The sequence below is a fragment of the Cnephaeus nilssonii genome, assembly GCF_951640355.1.
Source record: "Cnephaeus nilssonii genome assembly, chromosome: 11".
NCBI classification, from domain to species: domain Eukaryota; kingdom Metazoa; phylum Chordata; class Mammalia; order Chiroptera; family Vespertilionidae; genus Cnephaeus; species Cnephaeus nilssonii.
The window spans coordinates 81,736,259-81,760,373 of NC_137082.1; the positions used below are offsets into that span (position 1 = coordinate 81,736,259).

Genomic DNA, 24,115 nt, shown 5'->3' on the forward strand with positions numbered 1-24,115 from the left:
GAAAAAGCTGTTTTTTCTTGGATAAGTTTTCCTAAAATGCAAATTCCCTTCTGCAACTCTTGAGGTTCTTCTGCTGAGAACTCCTCTTTCAGATATAACCTTTTTTTTTTTAAGTGCATTTAAACAAAATATATATTTTTATTGATTTCAGAGAGGAAGGGAGAAGGAGAAAGAGATAGAAACAGCAATGATGAGAGAGAATCATTGATTGGCTGCCTCCTGCACGCCCCCCCACTGGGGATTGAGCCTACAACCTGGGCATGTGCCCTTGACTGGAATCGAACCCGGGACCCTTCAGTCCATAGGCCGATGCTCTATCCACTGAGCCAAACCAGCTAGGGCCAGTTGTAACTTTTAAAAATCTCAGTATCTGGATTGAGGCTGAGTGTGATTTCTATCCCCTTCCCCTTCTCTTGATGTTGTAGAGAATGGTACTGTGCCCAGGCCCTTTAGTGACTGGGTGCAGAGCCTATATGGGGTCCTTTAGTAGCAACAAGATAGATTTTTCCTCTCCCAGTAAGGGGTTTTGGGAGATTGGCTGTAGTTGGGAGGAGAGATAGAATTTTCTCTGGGCTTTATTGTATGTTACTATAGCCATAGAAATGGGAGTTGAAGGGGGAAGCCATGTATTGGTTCATTATCCCACCTTTCCTTGGGCCTAAGACTTAGCAATTAAGAGGGGGGGGGGGGAAGAGTGACATTTTCAAGTACCTCAGGGATACTAGAGCAAGTCCTGTTTCCTAGAACTAATTAGACTTCATACTGGGAGACTGACAACACTCATGTTAGTGCAAGGGCTGTGTAGGCAAGGATGATGCTAAATATGAAATAATCCAAATTAAGTTGTATTTGGTTTTGAAACACTTTTATATGAGTACATCTAAGCTGACATTTCACTTGAAACAAATAAAAATAGGAAAGTCACATTTGTGATGATCTCATTAATTCCAGCAAAGCATTTTCTTAACAAGTTGGGTTAATCCTATATGATAAAAACCTAATATGCAAATTGACTGAACAGTGGAATGACCAGTCGCTATGACGTGCCCTGACCACGAGGGGGCAGACACTCAACACAGGAGCTTCCCACAGGCCCCAGGCCAGCCAAGGCGGGTGCCAGCGGGGAGCCCCCCAATCGCCCCCCCCAGTCACCCCACAGAGGGAGGCGACTAGCTGCAGTGGCGCGATGATGGGGGGGGGGGGAGCGATGCCAAGGGAGGCGACTGGTGGTGGCGGTGGGGGGGCCAGGCCAGCGAGCGGGTGGCGCCAGACCAGCCAAGGTGGGTGTCAGCAGGGGCCCCCAACCGCCCCACCGGTTACCCTACAGATCGGCTTTGATCGCCAGCCAGGCCTAGGGACCCTACCCATGCACAAATTTCATGCATCGGGCCTCTAGTCTATAATATAAGGCACCAGCCCATGCAGTGCAGTTTTTCTCAAAGCTTTCTTGCATGAATGCCTTGGATAGCAGAGTACATGCAAAGATAAGCAAACAGATAATGAAGTAGAGCAAGTGCTAATTATAATGGAAAGGTGGGGCAACAGACCAAATTTGAACTCCTATTTTGAACTCCTATCTCCTTCTGTGTTATATCTTCTTTAACCCTCACCATAACCCTGTGAAGAAACTGAGTCATATAGCTAGGAAGTAGTAGGCAGGACTTCAACCTATGTGTTCTCTGCCAAAAATCTGGGTGTTACTTCTGTGCTGCTCCCATTCTCATCTTGTATATTCCTCATTCCCTTGACAAGAACTGTAATCTCTTCTGTTTCCACCTCACTAGGATTCAAATTTCTTATCTGTAAAATGAGTGGTAAATTATGTAATTACCTTGTATAGTTTTAAATTTGTGCTTTTGATTGTTAAATTTGAAAAGGGGGGGTTATCAGGGATAAATATAATAAAGGATATTAGGTTTTATTTTGCTTTGTTTTTGTGATTCAAATTGTTTCCATGAGATTAAGAAGAGAACATTTTGAAAGAAAACTAATTCATAAAATTAAATATTTGATGATAATAGTGAAGGAGGTTTAAGGTCATAAAAGGGTAAATCTCACTGTGTTAGGAATGTGTGATGACAAAGATAAATCTGCATTTTGGTATTTGAAAAGTTAGAACATATTTATAGGCTAGGAGGTCAGCAAGAGGGTGCAAACCTATTTCTAGCATAAAATGGATGAGTTGATGTTCTTAAATAAAACAAGTAGCCAGTGGATTGCTCAGCCTTTAATTTTTCTTGCCTTGTAATTGTTAACGAGCAGCAGAATTTCAAACTAAAAGTAAGAAAAATAGGGCTTGGATTAACCACAGACCAAATAATTCTCAACTGATGGTGTTAAATTTACTCTTATAGAGAGATGCTTTTAATGATTGTAGAAAAACTAGTGAGTTCATTATTGTAAATTTTTGTTTTCAGATTGTGACAGTTAGCAGATAGGAGAATGTGGAGTCTGAATAACATGGAATGTACTTACATTAATGATAACTTGAAATCAGAAATGTTTCCATGTTGAAGTGACTATTTTGATGTTTCTGAAAGTCAAAATTTTAGTAGCAGTACTGTTGTTTTAATAGCATAGAGCAGTAATCAAGTGAGAGGAAGGACAGCATCACCATGTTTATTCCATCCTGTAATGAATTGACAAGCATCATATTGGAAGTATAGATCACTGCTTCTGATATTAGTGGCTGAGTTTTCCTAGCTTCTCGGTGCTTTGATTTGTTTGTTCAAGAGATACCTTCTTTTAAAAGGCAAATGATTTCACTATAGGATCTTACCTGTTCCTTAATTCTGTGCAGCAAGAGTCATTTTTTAAAAGAATATTACAAATTGTCACCATCAATTAACTAATATTCATTTAGTGCTTTAAAGTCTAAACCCTGCTGCTAAGTGCATCAAACATCTCTTAGTTAATCTTGATTTGCTATTGATAAGTGTAAGATGACCTTGGAACACAGGATTCTTTTTTTTTTTTTTTTAATATATTTTTATTGATTTCAGAGAGGAAGGAAGAGGGGGAGAGAGAGAGAAACATCCATGATGAGAGAGAATCATGGATTGGCTGTCTCCTGCAAGTCCCCCACTGGGGATGGAGCCCACAACCTGGACATGTGCCCTTGACCAGAATCAAACCTGGGACCCTTCAGTTCGAAGGCCAACTCTCTATCCGCTGAGCCAAGCCAGCTAGGGCAGAATACAGGATTCTTAATTGTGGTTTTCTGTTGAAAGACAAAGTCTCAAAGGCAACTATTCCTTTACTTTTTTGAAGTTTGTATAGTATTGACTTGTCATCATTTGAATATCCTGGAAATGAGAAAAATGACAGTGATAATCATTTGTTTTAACTGTTAAGTGCAATTAAAATATGAAAATATTACTGTCTTTGTTTGTGATGAATACTAAATTTAAGCTAAGCTATAAGGTGTGCTGTTTGGAAATGTGGAAGATGCAAGAATGAAGCCAGATAACAAGTTTATGCTTGTATTTCCTACTGATGAAGACTTTCAGACAAGTTATTTCCTTGGGTAGGTGATATCACTCTGCATGTACATATATACTTAATACTTTTTTTGCATGATTATACATGTAGGAGTGGTACAATTTTGACTTGACTGTTGACCTGTTGCCTCAATTTGGTGATTGTGGTGGGGGATGTGGGGCAAGTGGCTCTGATTGGTATTAGTGATATAAATTTTAATATAAATAACTATTTTTTTGTCAACACAAAACACTTAAAAATAAAGCCCTTTTAAAAATAGAACATTTGGTCAAATAGTCATTATTGTACTTGACCTTCATATCTTCTGCACTCAAGTATTTGGACATTACATAGTATCTTTATTCCATAATCATTTTGAACTCTGACGAGAACTCCATAAATGATACCACTTTTATTTATTAGAAAAGAAAAACCTCAAACATGAGACAACTTTTTTGCTATTTGAACTAAAATCCATTGCCAACTGATACTGAGGCCACACTTGAATTTTATGAACTTAATTTACCCTTTTGGGAGAATTAGAAATTATTTTTAAGTAGTGAACAAACTGTTAACAATCGTCAGAATTTCATATTGTGACATGTCTGTTCCTTTTACAGTGACACTTAACTCATTTGCATTTATGTTTGGTCATGTGTTATTGTTGTTTTTTTTAATGTTGCTATGTAAACCAATGGTTTAGGAACTTAGTTTTAAGGGATAAATACCCGAAGTGTGTTCTGTGTTTTGTTCAGTGACAGTTTACACAATGGATTTTTGTATTAAAACAGTAATCTTTCATTGTGTTTTAGTTAAATGATTCATTGGCATATGTATTTCTTATAATCAAGAGTCTCATAAAATAGGTGTATTTAATGTTAATTTGCTGGATGATAGTAAAAAATCTTTATGAAAATAAATTATTTGCCTGCACTTCATAGATAGTTGTTGGGAGAAAGAGCATTCTGTTATTTCTGCTTCTAAATTGGAGGTAGTAGAAAGGGATGTGTTTCATTCTTGATTGAAAGCTTTTTGCTGTTATGTTAGAAAAAGGGTAACTTTAGCATTTTAAAGCATGCATCTATTATACAAGCATGAATATTGAGTTATTTTAGCATGAATTGCTGAAGTGTAATTACTTTGTAACTGAGCTGCTTTTTTTTAGCTAGTTAGGGTGATTTGGAGGTAGAAGGGATCTCTTATTTTTCTGGTAAGAACTTTAATATCTTCCTCTGAAATAATCCGTAAGATTGCATATCATTTCCTTGGGGTGTGAATTGCTTGTCTTTCTCGGGGAAAAGAAAATATAAATATCCCTCACAAGACATCCAAAGCAAAATTCTGAAGATGGATTTTGTGTTGTCTTTTTGTAGAATGTTGTAAAATGTATAACATCCCTGATATTTTAAAGGGCTTTCCTGGAAATAAGTCAGTCAGGTAGAGCTCTTAGTGTTAGTTAATCTTATTTCTTTAGAGAGAAAAATACATATTTGATTTTCTTTGACTCTACTGGGGAGTTTTAGTATTAGCTACTAAGAGAACTAGATTCATTCTCTTAAAAATATAAATTGAGTTTTAATAGTTTGCATCTGTTTTTTCCTTTAAAAATCAGTTTCACTTTCTCTGTGGAGTCTTTTTTCTTAATCTTTTGCTCTTTAAGAGTATGATGTCAGTTCAGTGTAACATTGTTCAGTATAGTCTTGTCTTCTGTTCTTCATAACACACCTTTTCCTCCTTCCCTAATGTGTCCCTTATCTTTGTAAGCTTGGGTTATCTTTTTCACTTTCACATCATGTACAAAATATTAGATGTAAATATTAGCTTTTCTGATTAGCTAGAGTAATAAGATAAAGGCAACTGGCATTTAGAGGGCTCTTAGTTTCAGAAGTATTTTCACCCCACAAGTTAGATACAAGTATACATTTTCTTTCCTCCCTAGATGGACCTCCAGTTATAGCTTATTATGATATGTCTGACACCAGCTCTGACCCAGAAGTGGTAAATGTGGACACTTTATTGGCGGCTGCAGTAGTTCAAGAGCACAGTAATTCTGTAGGAGGCCAGGACTCAGGAGCTACCTGGAGGACCTGCGGGCTTCTAGAGGAGCTGAATGCGGAGGCAGGTTGGTCTCCCTCCCCTTCCCCTTCTCTAATAATGTAATGTGCATGTGTCCTGGCAGCTGTGTTTCTCATAGTGGGCCCTGCTGAGGTGTGCAGGCTAACCAGAGGCATCCAGGGTGCCATTTATAACTAACTGTAAAGGAGATTTGGGTAACATGTCATTCATCTAAATCAGGAGGAAGCAAACATGACAATATATAATACATTAATTGTAGGCATAAATAGATTTTAGTATGCATATTTCTTGAGTTAAAAATGCCTGACATGTAAAAACCACCCAGATGACCTAATACTTTCTTATCCCATCCCCACTTCTCAATGGTTTTCCTCACTTAGCTGCACAGCAGCCTTGCAGCTTGGGGGAGGGGCCTGTTCATACTTGCCCTGTGGGGCTGTTCCTATATAGTGCTGCACTGTTTCTTCCACCTCTTGGTGTGAAGTGCCCCTGTTATTTCCTCTCTGTAGTTTTCATATTTGTCTTTTCTAATCCTTTTCTCACAGTTTCTGCCTCTTTTATCTCGGAAAAATTTCTTTCCTGTCTTGCATTATTCATCTTGGTTCTGTGATGATTCTTAAGAGTGATATTTATTCACTAAAAAGCCCATTGCTATTACTTTTGAAACCTTGCACAGGTGCCTCCAAGTTTCCTTCAATATGGTTCTCAAAACTCTTTCAATATTCTCATTTAAGCCTTTTTTTTCCCCCTAAAAGTACTAGCACTTAAGTTTAAGAAAGGAGGAGAAAGCTGTTGACAGACTTTATGTAGTGTATTTTCTTTCATGTTATAGAAAGATAATTTTCTATTTAAATTATGAATTGCTTTGGCTTTTATGAGCGAATCTAGTAACTTAATCACTACCTAAAATGTTTATGGGAAATGAGTTTTGTATTACACAAATAATGGGTTTTAGTTCAGAACTTTTTATATTAAATTGTTAGGAAATAAAAAAGACAGAACTCCATAGATCATTGTCCTTAATTCTTCCTTTCATACTTTTTGGTGGAAGCAAATAAAATCGCTTGTTGTTGAGCTTCTAATTAATTTATTTTGACTAATTTTGGAGCAGAGCAGGACCTGGACTTAATTTTAACTGTTTTGACTGCTAACTGCCTATTTGACCTTAGATAAGCTGTTTCTCTTCTGGATGTCAAATACTTGCTTTGCATAACAAGGGTCTTTTAAGGATTTATTAATATGTATAAGTACTTTAAAAAGAGTTAAGTAGTAATACATTATATCAAAGGAGAGTAGTTTGACATTTTCTGCAATATGTGTTCCTAAGTTTTATAATTTGTTCTGTGTACTGGGTAGTTTATCTTCATTTTTCATCCATTGACAATTAAATGGTTCATTCTACTTCAGTTTTACTAGTATTTCTCTGTTTTCTTAGTTTGCCATTAAGTAGACCACTTTATTGTAAATGCTTGAGAAAAACATGAACAATTACCTATTTTTTTGCTTTTCATTTAGAGAATTTTAATACAGTAGGTCCTCAGGTTACGTCGGAGATCTGTTCCTACAGCTTGACGTAACGCGATCTTCGCCGTAAGTCGGAACCCACCTACATAAGCACCTATGTCATTCACATGGAGCACATACACAGCAGTAATGAAGTGAAACAGTAAAAAAATTTAAAAGAAAGATAACAATTCCTGACCTTTACTTGTGGTAAATAAATAATAAAAAACATAAAGCACATATGTACATACATCGAAATGACAAGAACTTTTTTTTATAAATAAATGGGAGATGGCGACATAACCACGAAACGACGTATGTCAAGTCCGACGTAACCCGAGGACTGTCTGTTTTAGTTTGACCTAAATTGTTAATATTTGACTTTTGACCTACAACAATCCCAGCAGTTTCATATGATTCAGCCTAATAGTACAAGGTATGGGGTCTTGTATCACGAGAGTTTCCCAGCTTTGGGAATAGCATCACATTTTCAGATTCAAGTAATTGTTAGCTTGACTATTCAAAACATCATTAGCCTTTGTGTACTTAATTATATATTTGATTATCTTTTTGAATTTCAGTCACACAAAGTTATAAAGACAGTACCATTCAGGTGCCTACCACTGGTCTTAAGAAATAAAACATGGCAAAAATATGTGAGGAGGGAAATACCCATGGCTTCAACTTTATTCACCTTATTTTTCCCATTCCCACTCCAAAGCTGTCATGAATTTGGTATTTGCTATTACTCTGTATTATTTTGTATTTTTATTGCATTTGTTACATGTCTGTAAACAAGCATGTTTTAATACTAATTGATATTATATTGAAGATAATCACTTGCAACTTGCTTTTTTAGTTGAACCTTTTGTGAGCTTTGTTCTTGGTAATAAATATGGCTCTAGTTCATTCATTTTTACTGTTACTTAGTATTCCACTGGATGATTATATCACAATTGACGTATCCATTTTCTTATTGGACATTTAAGGTGCTATTCCAAATGATACTGCCACTAACATTTCTTGTGTGTGTCTATTGGTACATGTGTGTGATGATTTCTCTAGGATAAAAACATATGCTTATATCAGGCCATAAATTATGTGTAGATTTTTGTACATCATAGGACGTGGTCATCACTGTTCAAAAGATTCTCATGACATTTTCTTATGAAGCCATTTATTGACTTATTCAAAGTCCTCCTCCCCCCCAAAATATAGCAATGCAGGTATGTGAGTAATAAATAAAACTTAATACACTCGAGGTTTAATGTAATGGTTATTGAAGAAACTCATTTTGTGAATTTGAATGTACTTAAAATGTGTAAATGTTAAAGAATTTATCCTCAATGGCCAGTTTATAGTTTAGAGACTTGAACTATTAGTATCAATTGGATGGTCATTCTTGTGGTTTGAATTTAAGATAACTATTCTAAAGGTTAATCTTCTCTCCCAACAAAATAAAAACCCAGCCACTGAACAGACCAGTCAGGGGTTAAGTAATAGCAGCATCTCAGACCAGGTCAGCAGCCCGACTCCATTTAGGATCACATAAGTAATCATTGGAGATAGAGTAGTTTTTCTCTTTTTCCAAGCATTTAGGTCATGTCCTTGTATGCAAAATAGTTTTTACTATTTATTTTAAACTTTAACCAAGGCAAAAAGAGTTGAAATTAGGAAAGCCCCCTGGTCAATAAAAGACTTAAACTTTTCATTTCAACTGTTGCCATGTGTTTACTTTTTCTTACTTGATGCTAGAATTGAAGTGTGTAGGAGGTGGCAACAAAACATCCTGGTTTTGAACCAGCAGCCACTTAAAAACTGTGGGACCTCAGGTAACTTATGTAAAGCCTCAGTTTCCCAATTTATAAAACTAGTATCCATACCTAAAGGTTAGTTACCATTAATGTGAAATAACATATATAATGTACTGAGAACAGTACACAGTAGGCCCACAGGAGTGCTAACCAGCATGATGTTAATGTATTTATGCTCAAATAGACCGAATAAGGAGGTAATTAATGGGCCCAATTAATGGATTGCTAATTTATGCCCTGCCCTGGCATAAAGTTGCTCTTGTTACAGTATTTCCTAAACTTTGTCTGAGTATAGAAATTACCTAGGGTGCTTTTAAAAGTTCGGACTCCTAGGGTTTCTCCCCAAATATTTTGTAAGTAGATCTGAAATGGAGTCTGGGAATCTGTTTTTAATAATCACCCCCAGCTAACTCTTGCACTGGATATGTTTAGGAAACAGTACCAACATATCTGATATTTTTGTTTATTGCTAGTAATAGCTCACTGTAAACATGTGTAGATGAGGCTAAGAGAAGCATAAGTCTGAAATTATTTTGGTTTGGAAGACTTATAATTATGGTAAACTAAATTTGTTTAGAGTTTTTCCCCCTGGGAAATTAAAAATTCTAAACAAATGATCCCATCTTCCTACCCCCCCCCCCCACCACCAATCAGCCTTCTTGTTAAGAAGGTAAGCATTGTGCATTTTCTCATTCTTAAAATAGGAATGGTAATCTTGATTTGTCCATTATGCAAGCTTCGTTGTAGTGCAGAGAAACAAATCTTGGGGTTCCTGTCCTTAGTGTAGGGCTTTTTATAATCAGACCAGAATGGCAATGTTTCTATTATTAGCACTTTAAAGTCAATATATCAGTCTTATGAAGGAGGTCAATTTTGGTCAGGTTCCTCATGTTTACAAGCTTCATATGGACGATTAAGATTTTATTTTCTAACCTTTCCCTTTTTAAAATTGTTTTTAACATTCTTGAGCAAACTAAACACAAGCTAATAATTTGTTTGTTTTAAAGCTAAATGAGTAGCACCTTAAAATATTAACTTATTTTATAGCTAACATGCTGTTGCCATCCAGTATGTAATAATTTCCTTTAAGTGCTACAAAGAGGTCCAGGACTAGTTCTTAAAACCAGTTATTTAAAAAGTAGCTACAGCCCTGGCCCGGGTGACTCAGTTGATTGCAGCATCATTCCGTACACCAATAGGTGGTGGGTTTCATTCCTGGTCAGGACATATACCCAGGTTGTGAGTTCGATCCCTGGTCAAGGTGCATGCCAGAGGCAACTGATCAATGTTTCTTTCTCACATGGATGTGTTTCTCCTTTCCCTTCCTCTCTCTGATATCAATTAAAAAATAAAAAGTAGCTACGTTATTTCTTCTGAAGGCAAAAGAAATATTTCCCATGATAATTTAGTTACCACTTTTTCTATTGCTTCTTTCTGACTTATGTGTTGAAAAGGTCTGTAGTGGGAGGACAAAAAATGTTCAGTTTAACATATGGTAATAGTGGTATTTACACTTTTTCTACAGGGCTTATTCTTGTCTTAGAATGGGAATAGATTATAACCACTGACAGCATTTAAAGAACCTCATATCATCTTTGTGTATTCTTTAGGCAGTGTTCTGACATTGGATTCCTGTGAGGGTATGGGGTGGGGAGGCAGTGGGGAATGGACCAAAGGCCAGAGAATGTCAGGCTCTGCACAGGAGCTCTCAAAGGAATGTGGCATGCTAAAGAGGGTTACATTGAGAGAAAAGGACTAATTGCCTTGGGTCTGAAATAGAATGGGGAATTCATTCTTGGCTATTGGAGAATGCCTTGGTGTCTCTTGAAGAGCATGGCATCCCACAGACTTGATGTGGATCCCAGCTGACTTGTTATCTGAATAGCATACTTTATCTAATGGCTCTGACAGGAAATGTGGCAAAACTCTCACACCATTAGTCTAGAGTTAACATTCACCAGGAAATTTGTATTTAGCCCACTCTAATTTAACTTCATGTGCCGTATTTTGTCTTGCACTGATTTTTATTTCATTATTTATTTCAGAGAAGAAGGAAGAGGAGAGAGAGATAGAAACATCAATGATGAGAGAGACTCAGTGATCGGCTACCTCCTGTATGCCCCGCACTGGGGACCAAGTCCGCAACCCAGGCATATGTTCTGATCGGGAATAGAACCATGACCTCCTGGTTCTTAGGTTGATGCTCAACCACTGAGCCAAACGGGCTGATCCCAGCAAACTTATATACCCTAAAGGATAATATAGTGTTTCTTATGCTGCTACTTCTTACCTAAGCTTACTCCTCCCTGAGAGTTCAGTTTCCTTGATTATCCTCTAGTCTGGGAAATGTTCCTTTTCTATTTGTTTCCAGGGACTCTCTACCTCCTTTTCAGAGCAGTTTTCAAGCCACCTGGCAATGGACTACTTTTTATTATCCCCAGATACAGTGTAAGCTTGTTGAGGGTAGAGAGTATACCTCTCTTGTTCCCCATAGTATTCTTAGCACTTTACACAGTGCATAGCATGTTATAAACAAGTACTTATTGAAGAACAAATCGATGAAGTAAACTGTTATAGTTGCACAAAGCAAAGCTGCTCAAAATAATTGAAAAAAGAGAGACTTGTCAATTTGTATTCCTTTCTGTAGAAATAGTGTACATGACAATAGTGATAACTACAACACTTAAGTAGAAATTGGATAAAAGACTTGGCTACAAGCAAAGTATTAGAGCCAGAGCAAGAATCTAGGTTTACCAAACCTAGACTTAACCAAAACCTCCATTTAAGCAGCTACCCTAACTAACAAAACTGGGTTTTGTCTGGTGAATGCCATCTCTTGTATGTTCATATGGTTCAAAGATGAGTGCTTCCTGCCACTGATAGAATCCTATCTACACTGTGATATCTCAGTCACCAGTTGTATCTAGAAGCCGGTTTAAGCTTTTTAATATTCTGTTTTCTCATTTATGCATCCTTTTCATAGAAAAAAATACTATTAAAGAATTGTAAAAAAGACCCACAATTATATTCAAACTTGATTACTTTTCACAGCTTTTACCCAGCACCTGCATATCTTTATAGCGTTATGTGTGATACTTACATGTTCATACATTTCCCCAGGTTTTTACATAGCACTGTAGTGTTTATCTTTGGACATCATAACATTTTGTTTAAAGTTTTTTTCGTTAGGCTGAATTGTCATGGGTGGGATTACAGGGTCAAAGGGTATAAAAATGATAAAGTTTTTGCTTTGGGACCACCTATAACTTTAAAAAGAAAAAATCGTTTGCAGGAGTATGAAAGTACAAGGTTTCTCAATGACCTTGAAAAATTGAAATAAAAGATGAGGGGAAGGGAGAGTTGTATTGTGTAAACCTTACTGGTTTAATTTATATAAGGTGTCATAAAAGTGTTGTTTTTTTTTTAAATATGGAGAAAATAATTCGGTATTAGGAGACAATATCCTATATAATAAAAGCCTAATATGCTAAGTGTCCGACCGTTAGACCATTCGACCAGTTGCTATGATGCACACTGACCACCAAGTGGCAGATGCTCCAACCAGTAGCATCTGAGAGAGAAGGCAGGGGATAAGTGAGTTTGCTGCTGGGGTCCAGCCGATCAGGACTGGGCAAGATGGGCCAGAAACGCCCTGGAGCCCTCCCATGTTCCCTCCCCAGCCCACTTGTGCACTGGTGGGGTCCCTCAGCTTGGCCTGTGCCCTTTCGCAATCCGGGACCATTTGGGGAGGATATTGGAGAGCCAGTTTTGGCCTGATTCCTGCAGGCCAGGCCGAGGGAACCTCACTCGTGCACGAAACTGTGCACCGGGCCTCTAGTATTTAAATAAAAATCCCTTTAAAGAGTAAATGCAAATTTGTACCTGTTGTAACTGCTTATTCATACTAACTCCTAGATATTCTAAAATTCATCCTTTTATGTCAGAACATTTAAGACATGGGAAATATGCTGAATTTTAACTTTCGCTAGAATTTGTTATAGAGCTATGTACTTTGATGCTATGTCATTAGCTTTTCTTGAGAGAGAATTCTGTGGAAGCTCACGCTTTCTGTGATGTTGGAGAATGTTTTTTATTGCACTGTGTAATAGAAGCTTTATTAAGACCCTTGTGAAATAATCCTTGTGTGCCCCAGTGCCACAAACAGTTGTTTTTCCTGGAGTTGTGTGGTTTGTGTCTGTCTAATGAGAACTATCAACACCATACAGGTTATGTTTTAGTTGCTCAGAGCAAAAATTGCGATCTTCATTTTTATATGTGGTTTGGGGCTAGATTTTTTTTCAAATCTGCATTCCTTTAGAGAAAATTGTTAAATTTGTTTAAAATTTAGAGAAAAGTATTTATTCCATTTATGCCTTTGAACTTTTCTGGTAGAATTTTGTTCTATTGAAATGATAAGTAGCAGAGAGCTCCTTTGCCCTCTAAGTAGTGGCAGAATTGTTATGTGGGTTATTTAAAGACAGACTAGTTAAATGCAAAAAGCATTATGGAACAAAACATAGAGTATTATTATAGTTTACTAGAGGCCCGTTTTCCCGAAATTTGTGCACTGGGAGCGGCGGGGGGGGGGGGGGGGGGGGGGGGCGGCATCCCTCAGCCCAGCCTGTACCCTCTTGCAGTCCGGGATCCCTCAGGGGATGTCTGCCCACCTGCTTGCTGCTCCTCCTCCTTGCAGTCTGGGACCCCTTGCTCCTTACCGCCCGCCTGCTCGCCTGCTCGCTGCTCCTTAGCACTGCCAGGGAGGCAAGAGAGGCTCCCACCATCGCGGCTCTGCTCGCCAGCCTTGAGTCTGGCTTCTGGCTGGCAGTGCTCCCCCTGTGGGAGCCCGCTGACCACCAGGGGGCAGCTCCTGCATCAAGCGTCTGCCCCCTGGTGGTCAGTGCACATCAAAGTGACCAGTTGTTCCGCAGTAACGGTCGCTTAGGCTTTTATTATAGAGAAATTTACCTATATTTAGATATACTATACATACTCACCAAAGTACTCTTTAAGTTTTTTCTCCTAAGGAATACAAGTAGGGAGTAAGACTTGGAATTCTTACTTTTATGTATTTCCATGTTGTTTGAACGCTCTTATAACTATGAGCGTGTGGTGTGGTCTGTTTAAATTTTTTTTTTTTTTACTAGAACACTGCTGCTTATTTGACATGGGTAACCGTTTTGTTGTGGCAAGAACTCATAAGACCATTCTCTTTCTGTGATTGTACCTAGATGAGAAGTCTGTCAATGAGTTCTTTCTGCTGTTGTAAGAAATCAAAATGTAGTGCTTATCCCCCCTAACCCCCCTTCTCTCTCAGGTCATTTGGATCCAGGGTTCCTAGCAAGTGACAAGACATCTGCTGGCAGTGCACCACTCAATGAAGAAATTAATATTGCCTCTTCAGATAGTGAAGTGGAGATTGTGGGAGTTCAGGAACATGCAAGGTAGGATATTTTTTGGAGTATTCTGGTACTTTAAATTGTGAATTTTAACTAGAAATCAAGGGAGAAGAAAATGGTAGGCATCACAGTATGGCTGGCATGAATGGTGGGAGCTATCTTGGCTTCCTTTGGCTTAAGAAACACTTTTTGATTAGACATGATATGAGCTTCAGAATGTGTTGCATATTATCTCATCAAGAACAGCTTGACCATATGTGTATGTGAACTAGAACTGATGTTTTTCTTGTTTAGAGTACATGACAGATTTTTCTCTTAGGACATATTCCCCCCCTCTTATATTTTCTTGCCTTTCACTTTATCTTGAAAATATATTGGAGCAAATAATTGGTAAATATGCATCTGATGACGTATCTCTTTTGCTTGTTTCTTAGAGTACCTCTCCTTGTCTTTCATTAAAACTTGCAAGTTACTTTGGTCTGTATCTAACAGAGGATATTTCTAATGATATTTATGTGACTCAGAGAGTTCTGTTTCTTAGAGTAAAAAAAAAGCTACAAGGCAGTCAATTGTGAAAATATTTTATGAAGTTTGGTATTTTTAAAATAGAGGTCAGCAAACTAGCCCAATGGCCAAATCTGGCCTGCTGCCTGTTTTTATACGGACCTTGAGCTAAGAATGGCTTTCTAAATGGTTGGGGGGGGGGGGGGGGATCAAAAGAAGAATGTTTTGTGACATGTGAAAATTCTATGAAATTCAAATAAAATGTATTCATGAATTAAGTTTTATTGGGACAGAGCCATGCTTCTTCATTTACATATTATTTATGGGTTTTTTTTGCAACCGGTGGCAGAATTCAGAAGTTTCAGCAGATACCTTATAGCCCTCAAAAGCCTAAGATATTTACCATGTAGCCCTTTGCAGAAAAAATTTACTGACTCTTGCTTTATGATAAGAATTGGTTGCAGCCCTCAGAGGTATTCTTGGGGAACATTTAACACACGTAGATATAAGACAAAAATTTAGACTTTGGAAAATCTGTATTGTGTATAGCAAATAACTTTTCTCCGATGTTATAAGAGTTAAGTTGTGGTTTCCTGATTTCCGCAACATCTACATTGCCTTGCCCTTAGATCTGATTTTACTCTTTGGTTAGCAATAAAACATTCACCAGCATTTCTTCTGTTATAAAAGGTGAATTTGGAAGTGGAGAGTGGGGCAAAATACACCTGGCACAGAAATTTAGGGTGCCTTTTTCTAATGAAAACTGATTATACTCTGAGAGCATTTTTCAGTTAAACAATTGAGACTTTAGGAATACAGAGTTAAGTCATAGTTTAAAGTGCCATCTCTCAAAAGGGCCAGTTATTTTTTACTAGAACTAGTATTATATTAGCATTTATTCTCTATCTTTATTTATGCCATAAATATTCCTGTATAGCTGTTTCCTTTTTTTAATGGTTATTTTCCCTATTCTCGTGGGAAAGAATTTTCATTCATAATCTTTTCTTTATCTCATATTTTTCCTGCCTGTTCTAAAACTGTTTTCCTATTATCTTCTATTTTTCTGTTTATTCCCTTCAAGCTTACTTATCTATTAGATGAGGAAGTAGAACTCCTGATTTATTCCTTTACTTCAGCATGTGTCTGCTGTTAGTTCATTTTACCATTGTTACTTATAGTATAGAAGACATTTTCTTTTTAAGCCCCAATGTCAGGATCTTTCTAGAATATTTTAGGTTTTTTTTTTTTTTTTTTACTTCAGACTCCCTCCTATAAAACTTACCCTGCCTATTGACAGATTGATGTAGGTAAATTATCTTCATTAGTGCCAGGAACACATTATCCATTCACCAACTTCCTCTTGAGTTACATTTCAAATTTTAATTCACTGTTATTATTCATGTGTTCCTACTGAAGTAGGAAAGAGTAGACCGTAACCTATGTTGTTTATCTAATCTCTTTTTCTGCTGAGACATATCACTTGGTCCAGTTCTCTAGTAACTCCTCCCAAGTCTCCCTTCTTGACCCTCTTTATGCCTAAAATGTTGTAGAGTGAGCCATCTTTCTTTTCAGCTTCTTTGTTCAACTTTTCTTCCATCATGAAAATTTTTGCTTCTTTTTCTACCAATATTATTGGTATCTGGAGTTAAAATTATCATAGTTCTGTTAAAACTTGGAAATGTAAATTCTAAGTCCCTCATCACCTCCAACATACACACAAATGATCTCTGGTACACCCTCTTCTAAACTTGTTAGGTCTTTTATCCATATTGTCATTTTATTCTATAGATAATGTTTGTTTCACTTTTGTTCTGACTTAGCTACATTTTAAATGACATGCTATATAATATTACTTTCAAGGACTTTCTCTTACAGAATCTGAAGTGTAAAGATGTGTTTTATTCTGACTCTTTGGTTTGAATCCTGGGGAAATCATATCTTGGAGGTGGCAATTCTATTCTGAAATCTCAGTAGTTATATTGTCCGAACAATGGGATGTAGAGTTAACAGATCATGTTGGGACTGTCTTTTGTTTTGGTCTTTGGTTACAGACTGAGTGGAGTCTCACTAACTCTTCTGTCTTTCTGAAAAGATTTCAGCAGTTTCTTTAGAAAAGAAGCCCAATAAGGTTTTAAACATTGAGATTAAGTAGCTGAGAAGCAGGTGGGGGAGAGGCTTTCCTGGTTGCTTCAGAATTGCCCCTGTGGCCGCCTGTATCTCATCTGGAATTTATTTCTTTTACAGGTCTAGGGTTGCAGTTATGAAGTATTGATGGGCTTCTGGCAGGGTTATCGCTTGGAAAAAGGTTTTAGGTTTTGATCAACATCTTTTTGTTCTAATTTGCTTTGCATGCATAGATGTTTTGTTTGGGTTTAGTCATCCTGTTCTTATTTTTTCTTATGATATTCTACCTTGTTGGGGGCTTTCTGAGAGGTTTTTAAAAACGCAAATTTAGTCCTTGAGTTTTCTTTGGAATTGTGGTTGTTCTGAATTGCTTTGGGTGCCATTTTTCCATATTTGGAAGCATTTTGTTTGACCTTTGACTTAGTAATTCTAGTTGTAATGTGCCTTTTTTTTTAAAGTTGCTTTTCTTTTCTTGCATGTTAACATCTTTCCTGCTCTGTTACTTTCAATTTTGATATGCTCACTTCTGTGTTTCTTCTAGTCAAATACACTAGAAAGCATGCTTTCTGAACTAATAATTGAATGCATCTTTTATGGCTGCTTTGTATTGCTGTGATGAACTCCTGACCTAAATGTTGTAATTTCCAGGTGTTTATTGTTGGACAGTCCACTTTCACAAGATATTCTTTGCCAGTGAGAGACTTTTCCAACACCTCTATTTCTGTGCCACTTCATTTTGCCAGCAGTTTTAATTTATGACCCCTATGCCAATATTTTTCTTGGTTCTTGGTCCCTTTTCCTTCTTTTCTTCTACCGGCCTCATTGGTAATTACCCTAGGAAATTAAATCCTTATAGCACAGATCTTTCTGTCATGGAACTGTGTTGGAACAGTTCCTTCAGTACTTATTCTCTGAAGCCTTTGTGATAATCAGACCCTTACCTAATGCACTGCGTAGTCTTGGTTCTGTGGTGATTGGTGCTAATGTCTGTTCATCCCTCAGCAAAAGAATAGATGTGAGAAGCGTATTGCATTTTAGACTGGTTGCTTCCTAGAACCCAATTGCTAACATTAATCCTAAAAAAATCAAGGGAGACAGACAAATATTTTCCTAAAGCCACAGGATTCATTTCATCCTCAATTAGGAAAAATAAGAAGGAGTATTATCTAAGAGGTCACCTTCAGGCTCTGTAAATGACAGCAAGAATGATTAATTTTTAATTTTTTTAAAGAATATAAGTTAACTGTATCAAAAGCTGACCATCAGAGCCTGCCCCTTTCTGTATTTTTTTTTAAATCTCTTCTACTGTGAAGTGTGTCCTTTATTAGTTTTAGTGTATGAAGAGCAGGAAATTATTCTATCAAAAGTTATTTTTTATGCCCTGGCTAGTGTTGCTCAGTGGATGAAAGAGTGTCAGCTCACGCATACTGAAGGGTCTCAGATTCGAATCCCTGTCAAGGGTACGTACCTGGGTAGCAGGTTCGATGCCTGGGTTGGGGCATGTGCCGGAAGCAACCAATCGATGTCTGTCTCTGTCTCTCTGTCTCTCTCCTCCCTCTCTTCCCCTTCCCTTCTGCTCTCTTTAAAAATCAATGGAAATAATATCCTTAGGTGAGGATTAACAACAACAAAAAGTTATTACGCTCCCCCCCCCCCCCCCCCCCCCCCGCCAAAAGTAAGGCCTAAGCATTTTTTCTTGGTTATAAGACTAGGTACTGTTTTATACCTATTGCCAGTCATATGCAGTTGTGAGAAAGCCTGTATCTGCACTAGAATTGGGATTGGACCAATTAAAAAATAACTGAGTATGCTCTCACCCCATGCCTTTCATAATGTAGAAAGAAAGAATATGTGATAATACATGAAAATCTGTGCTTTATGTTAGTTGCCTTACAGTTTTTGAGCCTCTAACATTTTTCTTTATAGGGCTTATAACAGTTGGGTCCTATTTCTTCCTGAAATAATGATGATAAATTGAGCTTTCCTCTCACTTGAATCAAAACTTACTCAGTGGTTTAAACTGGAATCTCAAAGTCCTATCATTTGACCAGAATGTGAAATGATTTGTCAGTGCTTCTGAAACAATTTTCTTCCAGTAAACTCTTAGTGAGGTTCATCAGCAAGAGGCAGTTCTGTTCCTCTGATGGAGTGCTTTTAGAGAATCTAAACTGAGTACTTGTTACCTTTAAAGAATCTAAACTGAGTATTTGTTACTTATACTGAATTAAAGCATAAGAAGTTCTGATGAAGGAGCCAAGTGTTTCTGTTGTCACCTTCAGAACTAGGAAATTGATCCTTTATGCATGACCTAGTACTTACAGACTTTTAGAAATTTAATCCTTAAAGGGATATTACTATTATTGTCTTTGAAGGTGTTATTACCAAATATGGCACAGAACTTATTTTAAGAACAAGTTTCACTTATATTTCTTACTGTTTCATTTGTTCAAACTAAGATTATTTGGGCATATTCATTTTGTTCTGGATTTATGTGGTGCCCTGTCCTGAAGATCCAAAGGTTTAAATGAGTTCAGAGAAATATATCCATTGTCAATAACAGACCTATACATAACGTAGGAGTTGTTTTTTTTAAAATATTTTTTATTGATTTCAGAGAAGAAGGGAGAGGGAGAGAGAGATAGAAACATCAATGATGAGAGAGAATCATTGATCAGCTGCCTCCTGCACGCCCCCCCCCCCCCCCCCCCACTGGGGATCGAGCCTGAAACCAGGGCATGTACCCTCACCGGGAATTGAACTGTGACCTTCTGGGTCATAGGTTGACGTTCAACCACTGAGCCGTGCCGGCCAGGCAACTCAGGAGTTTTGAATGAGACAAAAATCCTGGCTTTTTTAGGCTAAACTGAGAGGGGAGATGGACAGGCATGGAGGGAGGGAAGAAAAGGGGAGGAATAATTGGTTGTGGTTTTCATGAACTTGCATAGTAGATTGATCTTAGAAAAAGTATTGATCAGTACGAGTGAAGCTGTATTGCTTTTATCTTTCCTATAGTACGGTTAGCCATGTTTTTTCTCTTCATCTCAATTGCAGGTGTGTCCATCCTCGAGGAGGTGTGATTCAGAGTGTTTCTTCATGGAAGCATGGCTCGGGCACACCGTATGTTAGCAGCCGGCAGACACAGTCATGGACTGCTGTGACTCCCCAGCAGACCTGGGCTTCACCTGCAGAAGTTGTTGACCTTACCTTGGATGAGGATAGCAGACGTAAATACCTACTGTAATACAATGTCACTGTGTTCTCTGCACTGTTCCCTTCCATTCCCTCCTCCTCCTCTTTGTGACATGGAAGTTCATTGTCATAGCTTCAGCCTCAGAAGCTGTTGTGGCATTTGTATAATCAAAAATCATGGAAAGTTGCTCCCCTCCTTTTTCTTTTTTCTTTTTTTGTAAGTCAGAAGAAGTCACTTAGGAAAATAATGTAATCACAGAGAAAAAGAATTTTTTCTTTCCCTCAGTAGGAATATGAGAATGATGAATTTATTAGACAACTTCATTTTACTTGGTGACCTTTTTCTTAGGAAACTTTGCCCTCCTTTTAATTACCAGGTGACATGAATTTCAGTGTTTGAATCTTATATTTATTTTTCTGTGTAATAAAATTAATATCTAGACTTGACCACTGTCAGCCCACCCATTGGCACTCCCACCTTAGGGCATTTGCACACATATTAGTCAGGTCCTTATTGGCACCTAGTAGGGCATGTGCATTTGAAACTTGTCCTTAGAAATAGAAGACAGAGTCTTATTTTCTTTTAGCTTAAGTCTTCTAACTTCTTTCCTGACTTCGCTCCTGGCTGACTTCCCACACACAGATAATTGACATGTCCCTTTGTGTTTATAAATACTACCAAGGTGACTTAGTTTGTCTCTTTGTTGCAATAATTCATAACTCTTTGGAAAATGTCTCCTTTTGTGGCCGAGGCATTTCGGATAGATACCCACCACAAGGTTTTTTGGGCATATGAAGAGAATACTGAGAGATCAGTAGGAAAAATCTCTTGCCCTGAACTTTTTCCTGGTTTATTCAAATAACGGGCAAACATGGAAACCTGTTACTTAGGTAGAATATAGAGTTGTGTGGCTTCTAAGGCTTTGGGCACTTGCAAATCTGAGAGGAAAGTGCCTTTTTTCATAGCTGGTCTCTCTATAAAGGATGTACAACAACTGTTCAAACTTGAGCTGAAATTGACCTGATTCTATCTATATTTGGGTATTTTTCTCCAATACCTCCTAAAATTAGAAAAACCAAAATACACCATAAGAAACGAGATGCAAAGCACATTAATGGCACTGTAGGTTTTACAGTATCTAAAAGGTATGGCAAAGAATAGTAGGAGCTTCAGGGAATTCAGGAAATACCAGTGTTGGAGTTTGTAGCATTAGTTACTACCTTTTTCCTCCAACATGTTGTAGTTACTAGTGCAATTAGTTTACAAACAATACCTAGAGTTAAAACACTATGTACTGTGCACAAGGAGGAATAAAGAAATACTGGCTTAGAAGACCTCCTTTTGTTTCTCCACAGTTTTTGTTGGCCTTTTTTTTTTTTTTTGGGGGGGGGGGTTGGGTCCATTTTTACCATATAATATCGCTTAAAGCCCTTTGCCTCCCTCCCCAAATACCTTGCTGGCTCTTCCTTATCATAAGAGCATGCGAACTACTGTTTCTTAGTTTCATTCAGTGGACACTTATTTAGTAAGTGCCCGTTTCACATAAGGCACTCGCTGGTTGGATGCTGTGGGGCCGCTGAGATAAATGAGACACCCCCTGTGTGTGCATGCACCTGAAGACCCCACGGGCCTGGCTCCACCTGCCTGGCCTTTTCTTCTATGTTTTGAAAGACTCAATTGTTCCTTTACCCTCTTCCTGCTGCTTTACTTCCATACACCTCTTCCCTGGGAATGTATTTAAGCATGTATTCTTTGAGCTTCTCTGATGTCTCATTTGATCTGGCCTCTGTTCTTCATCAACTTTTTATTTTTCTGTCAATCTACTCTTAATAGATCAAGCCTTTAAAAGATCACTAACTTCCAGTTTTAGCCTCATATCTCAAGTCTCTCACATGGCTACAGTTCTAGACAAAAACCAAAGACCCAGAAGCCAGAGTGAAATAGGACCTTCTGCAGATTCACTTCACATTTTACTTTAGGATTAATTTATTAAATTTTACTGTTACACGTTGTTTGTGACTTGAATTAAAATGCTAGACAAAGCAGAAATGTACAATTTCTGGTCTGTGTGTTCCAGGAAAATCATTGGAAAAGAATAGAATGGATTATTTGACTTGAAGTTTTTGCAGCTTATTTTGTCCCCAATATCAGGGCAGAGCTCCGTTTTAAAGAATGTTTTGCAGTATATACTCATATTAATATGTTTGTCCAGTTCTATACAGCAGGTGATTTCCCATGACATATTTTCTTTAGCTCCTAATAGTCATTCTCTGAAGAGAATTCTTTCAGTGTGCTTTGTGCACTGCAGATTGGGAGCAGAGTGAAGTTGTAACCAAGCTCTTTTCTGGCCTTTGCTTTTGTAGCAGGTTGCACTTTGCCCTCACCTGTGCCTCTTCCAGCACCCGGCCTCCTGAGTTGATGCACCATAACAGAGATTTAGAAATTAAGATGCAAAAAAGGAGAGGAGAAGGGATGGTAGAGACAGTCATTTTTTCCTCCTACTAGTTTGGAACTTTCCCACCTATTAACAATAGAGAGACTATGCTTCAACTCCTCTTTCATTGCCAGATCCAGTAGAGCAGGGATGTAGTTTCTGGCAAGATATTAATGACAAAATTCTGTGGTAAACAACTCCTGTGGCATTTGAAATTTCTTATAAGGTGATCTTTTTTAACCAAAATTTTGCATTTGGTAGCATAAATACTTTTTTATGCTTCATAGAACATTGTCCATTCAAAATAATATCTCTGCTAAATGGTGCACTTGGGTCACAGATGGTTTATGGCACTAATTTGGTTAAGTCTCCTCTCCACCCAGTTTGAAACCACAGAGCAGTAACCAGCTATTTATTACATCATCACGACTGCCTGTAACATGTAATTGCTGTTCACTGTAGTTGTCCTTTCGTTTTGTTGGAAGGAGCCAGACTGAATGGACTCTCCATTATCCTTTACAATTGAGCATCCCATAAACTGTTTTTGTTTTTGTTTTTATTATCAGTTGTGAATATGAACTGTCTGATTTGCTAATTTAGTCAATTGTTCATTGTTACTTTGAGCAGATTAGCACCATAGGTAACTTCAAAATGAATTTGTTGCCTGCTTTTTTATACTGTGTCACAGTTTTTGAAAAAGCTGGGGACACAATTTTGTCTTTTAGTTTAACTTTTTTTTTTTTTTTTTTTAAGGCAAAGAGCCCTAATCCCTGTTTTCCAGTATGTGTATGATGTGACTTCCGTGTATATATAAAAATGATTGCACCCTAACCAAACTTCCTCAGATTGTGCACTGTTTGTTTAAAATAATCACATATTTTAGTCCAATGCTGTTGTATTTTTTCATTTTATTTAAAACACTATGTACCTATTCTTTAACAAACTTTAAAGGGTAGTAATCTTTAAAAAAGTCACTGGATAACTAGGAAATATTTTTGTTGTTGTTTTGTTTTTGTTTTTTTAAAGAGTACAAAGGTCATTGAAGCCTTTTGCTCCTCTTACCGTGAAAATGAAATGTTAGCCATTGTATGGCTAGGAATCAATGCACTTGGTGGTTGACAGATCTGCTGTTGCTGGAGTGTGAGTGTGGACTTGATGCAGTGACGACAAATCATTGCTTAGAATTATCTTTTAAAATGTGCAACTCTAGTTTTTAAAACTAAATTTGGTTCTTCTTTACATTCATTATTTAGTTTTTGTTTCCATTTAGTATTTAATGGTCTTTGGAGAAAAAAAATAATAAAACAGAGTGTTATATATATATTTTTTGGTGCAAGATAAGATTTTCTGTTTTTTTGAAATAAGTCTGTAGCATAAAGGTTAAACTATTTTAAGACAAAAATAAAATAGAGTGTATTTAAACAATGATAATTTCTAAGGATTTTTTTTTCTATATATGCTTCAGTTAATTAGATGGTGCCTGGAGCAGCTCCCTAATTAGCTTTTGGATGTGAAAGTGGATTATATTTTGTCAACAGAGCTTACTGTTATAAGGTGCCTGATATTTCTAAGCAGTAACTGTATCCTGCTTCCA

The 24,115-nt window shown here is 37.4% G+C and overlaps 1 protein-coding gene across 3 annotated transcripts in view; it reads left to right on the forward strand.

Annotated features, from left to right (window-relative positions):
* Positions 1–23,844, forward strand: part of ARK2N (arkadia (RNF111) N-terminal like PKA signaling regulator 2N) — a 65,136-nt gene extending 41,292 nt beyond the window's left edge. For 2 of the 3 annotated variants that reach the window (XM_079785091.1, XM_079785090.1), the window contains exons 3-5: positions 5,420–5,602; positions 14,188–14,314; positions 19,949–23,844. In XM_079785091.1, the coding sequence (XP_079641217.1) occupies positions 5,420–5,602; positions 14,188–14,314; positions 19,949–20,138 (500 nt within the window). In that variant the 3' untranslated portion in view covers positions 20,139–23,844. The remainder of the gene's footprint in view (positions 1–5,419; positions 5,603–14,187; positions 14,315–19,948) is intronic. The other variant, XM_079785092.1, reaches the window with a different exon arrangement.
* Positions 23,845–24,115: the final 271 nt, after the last annotated feature.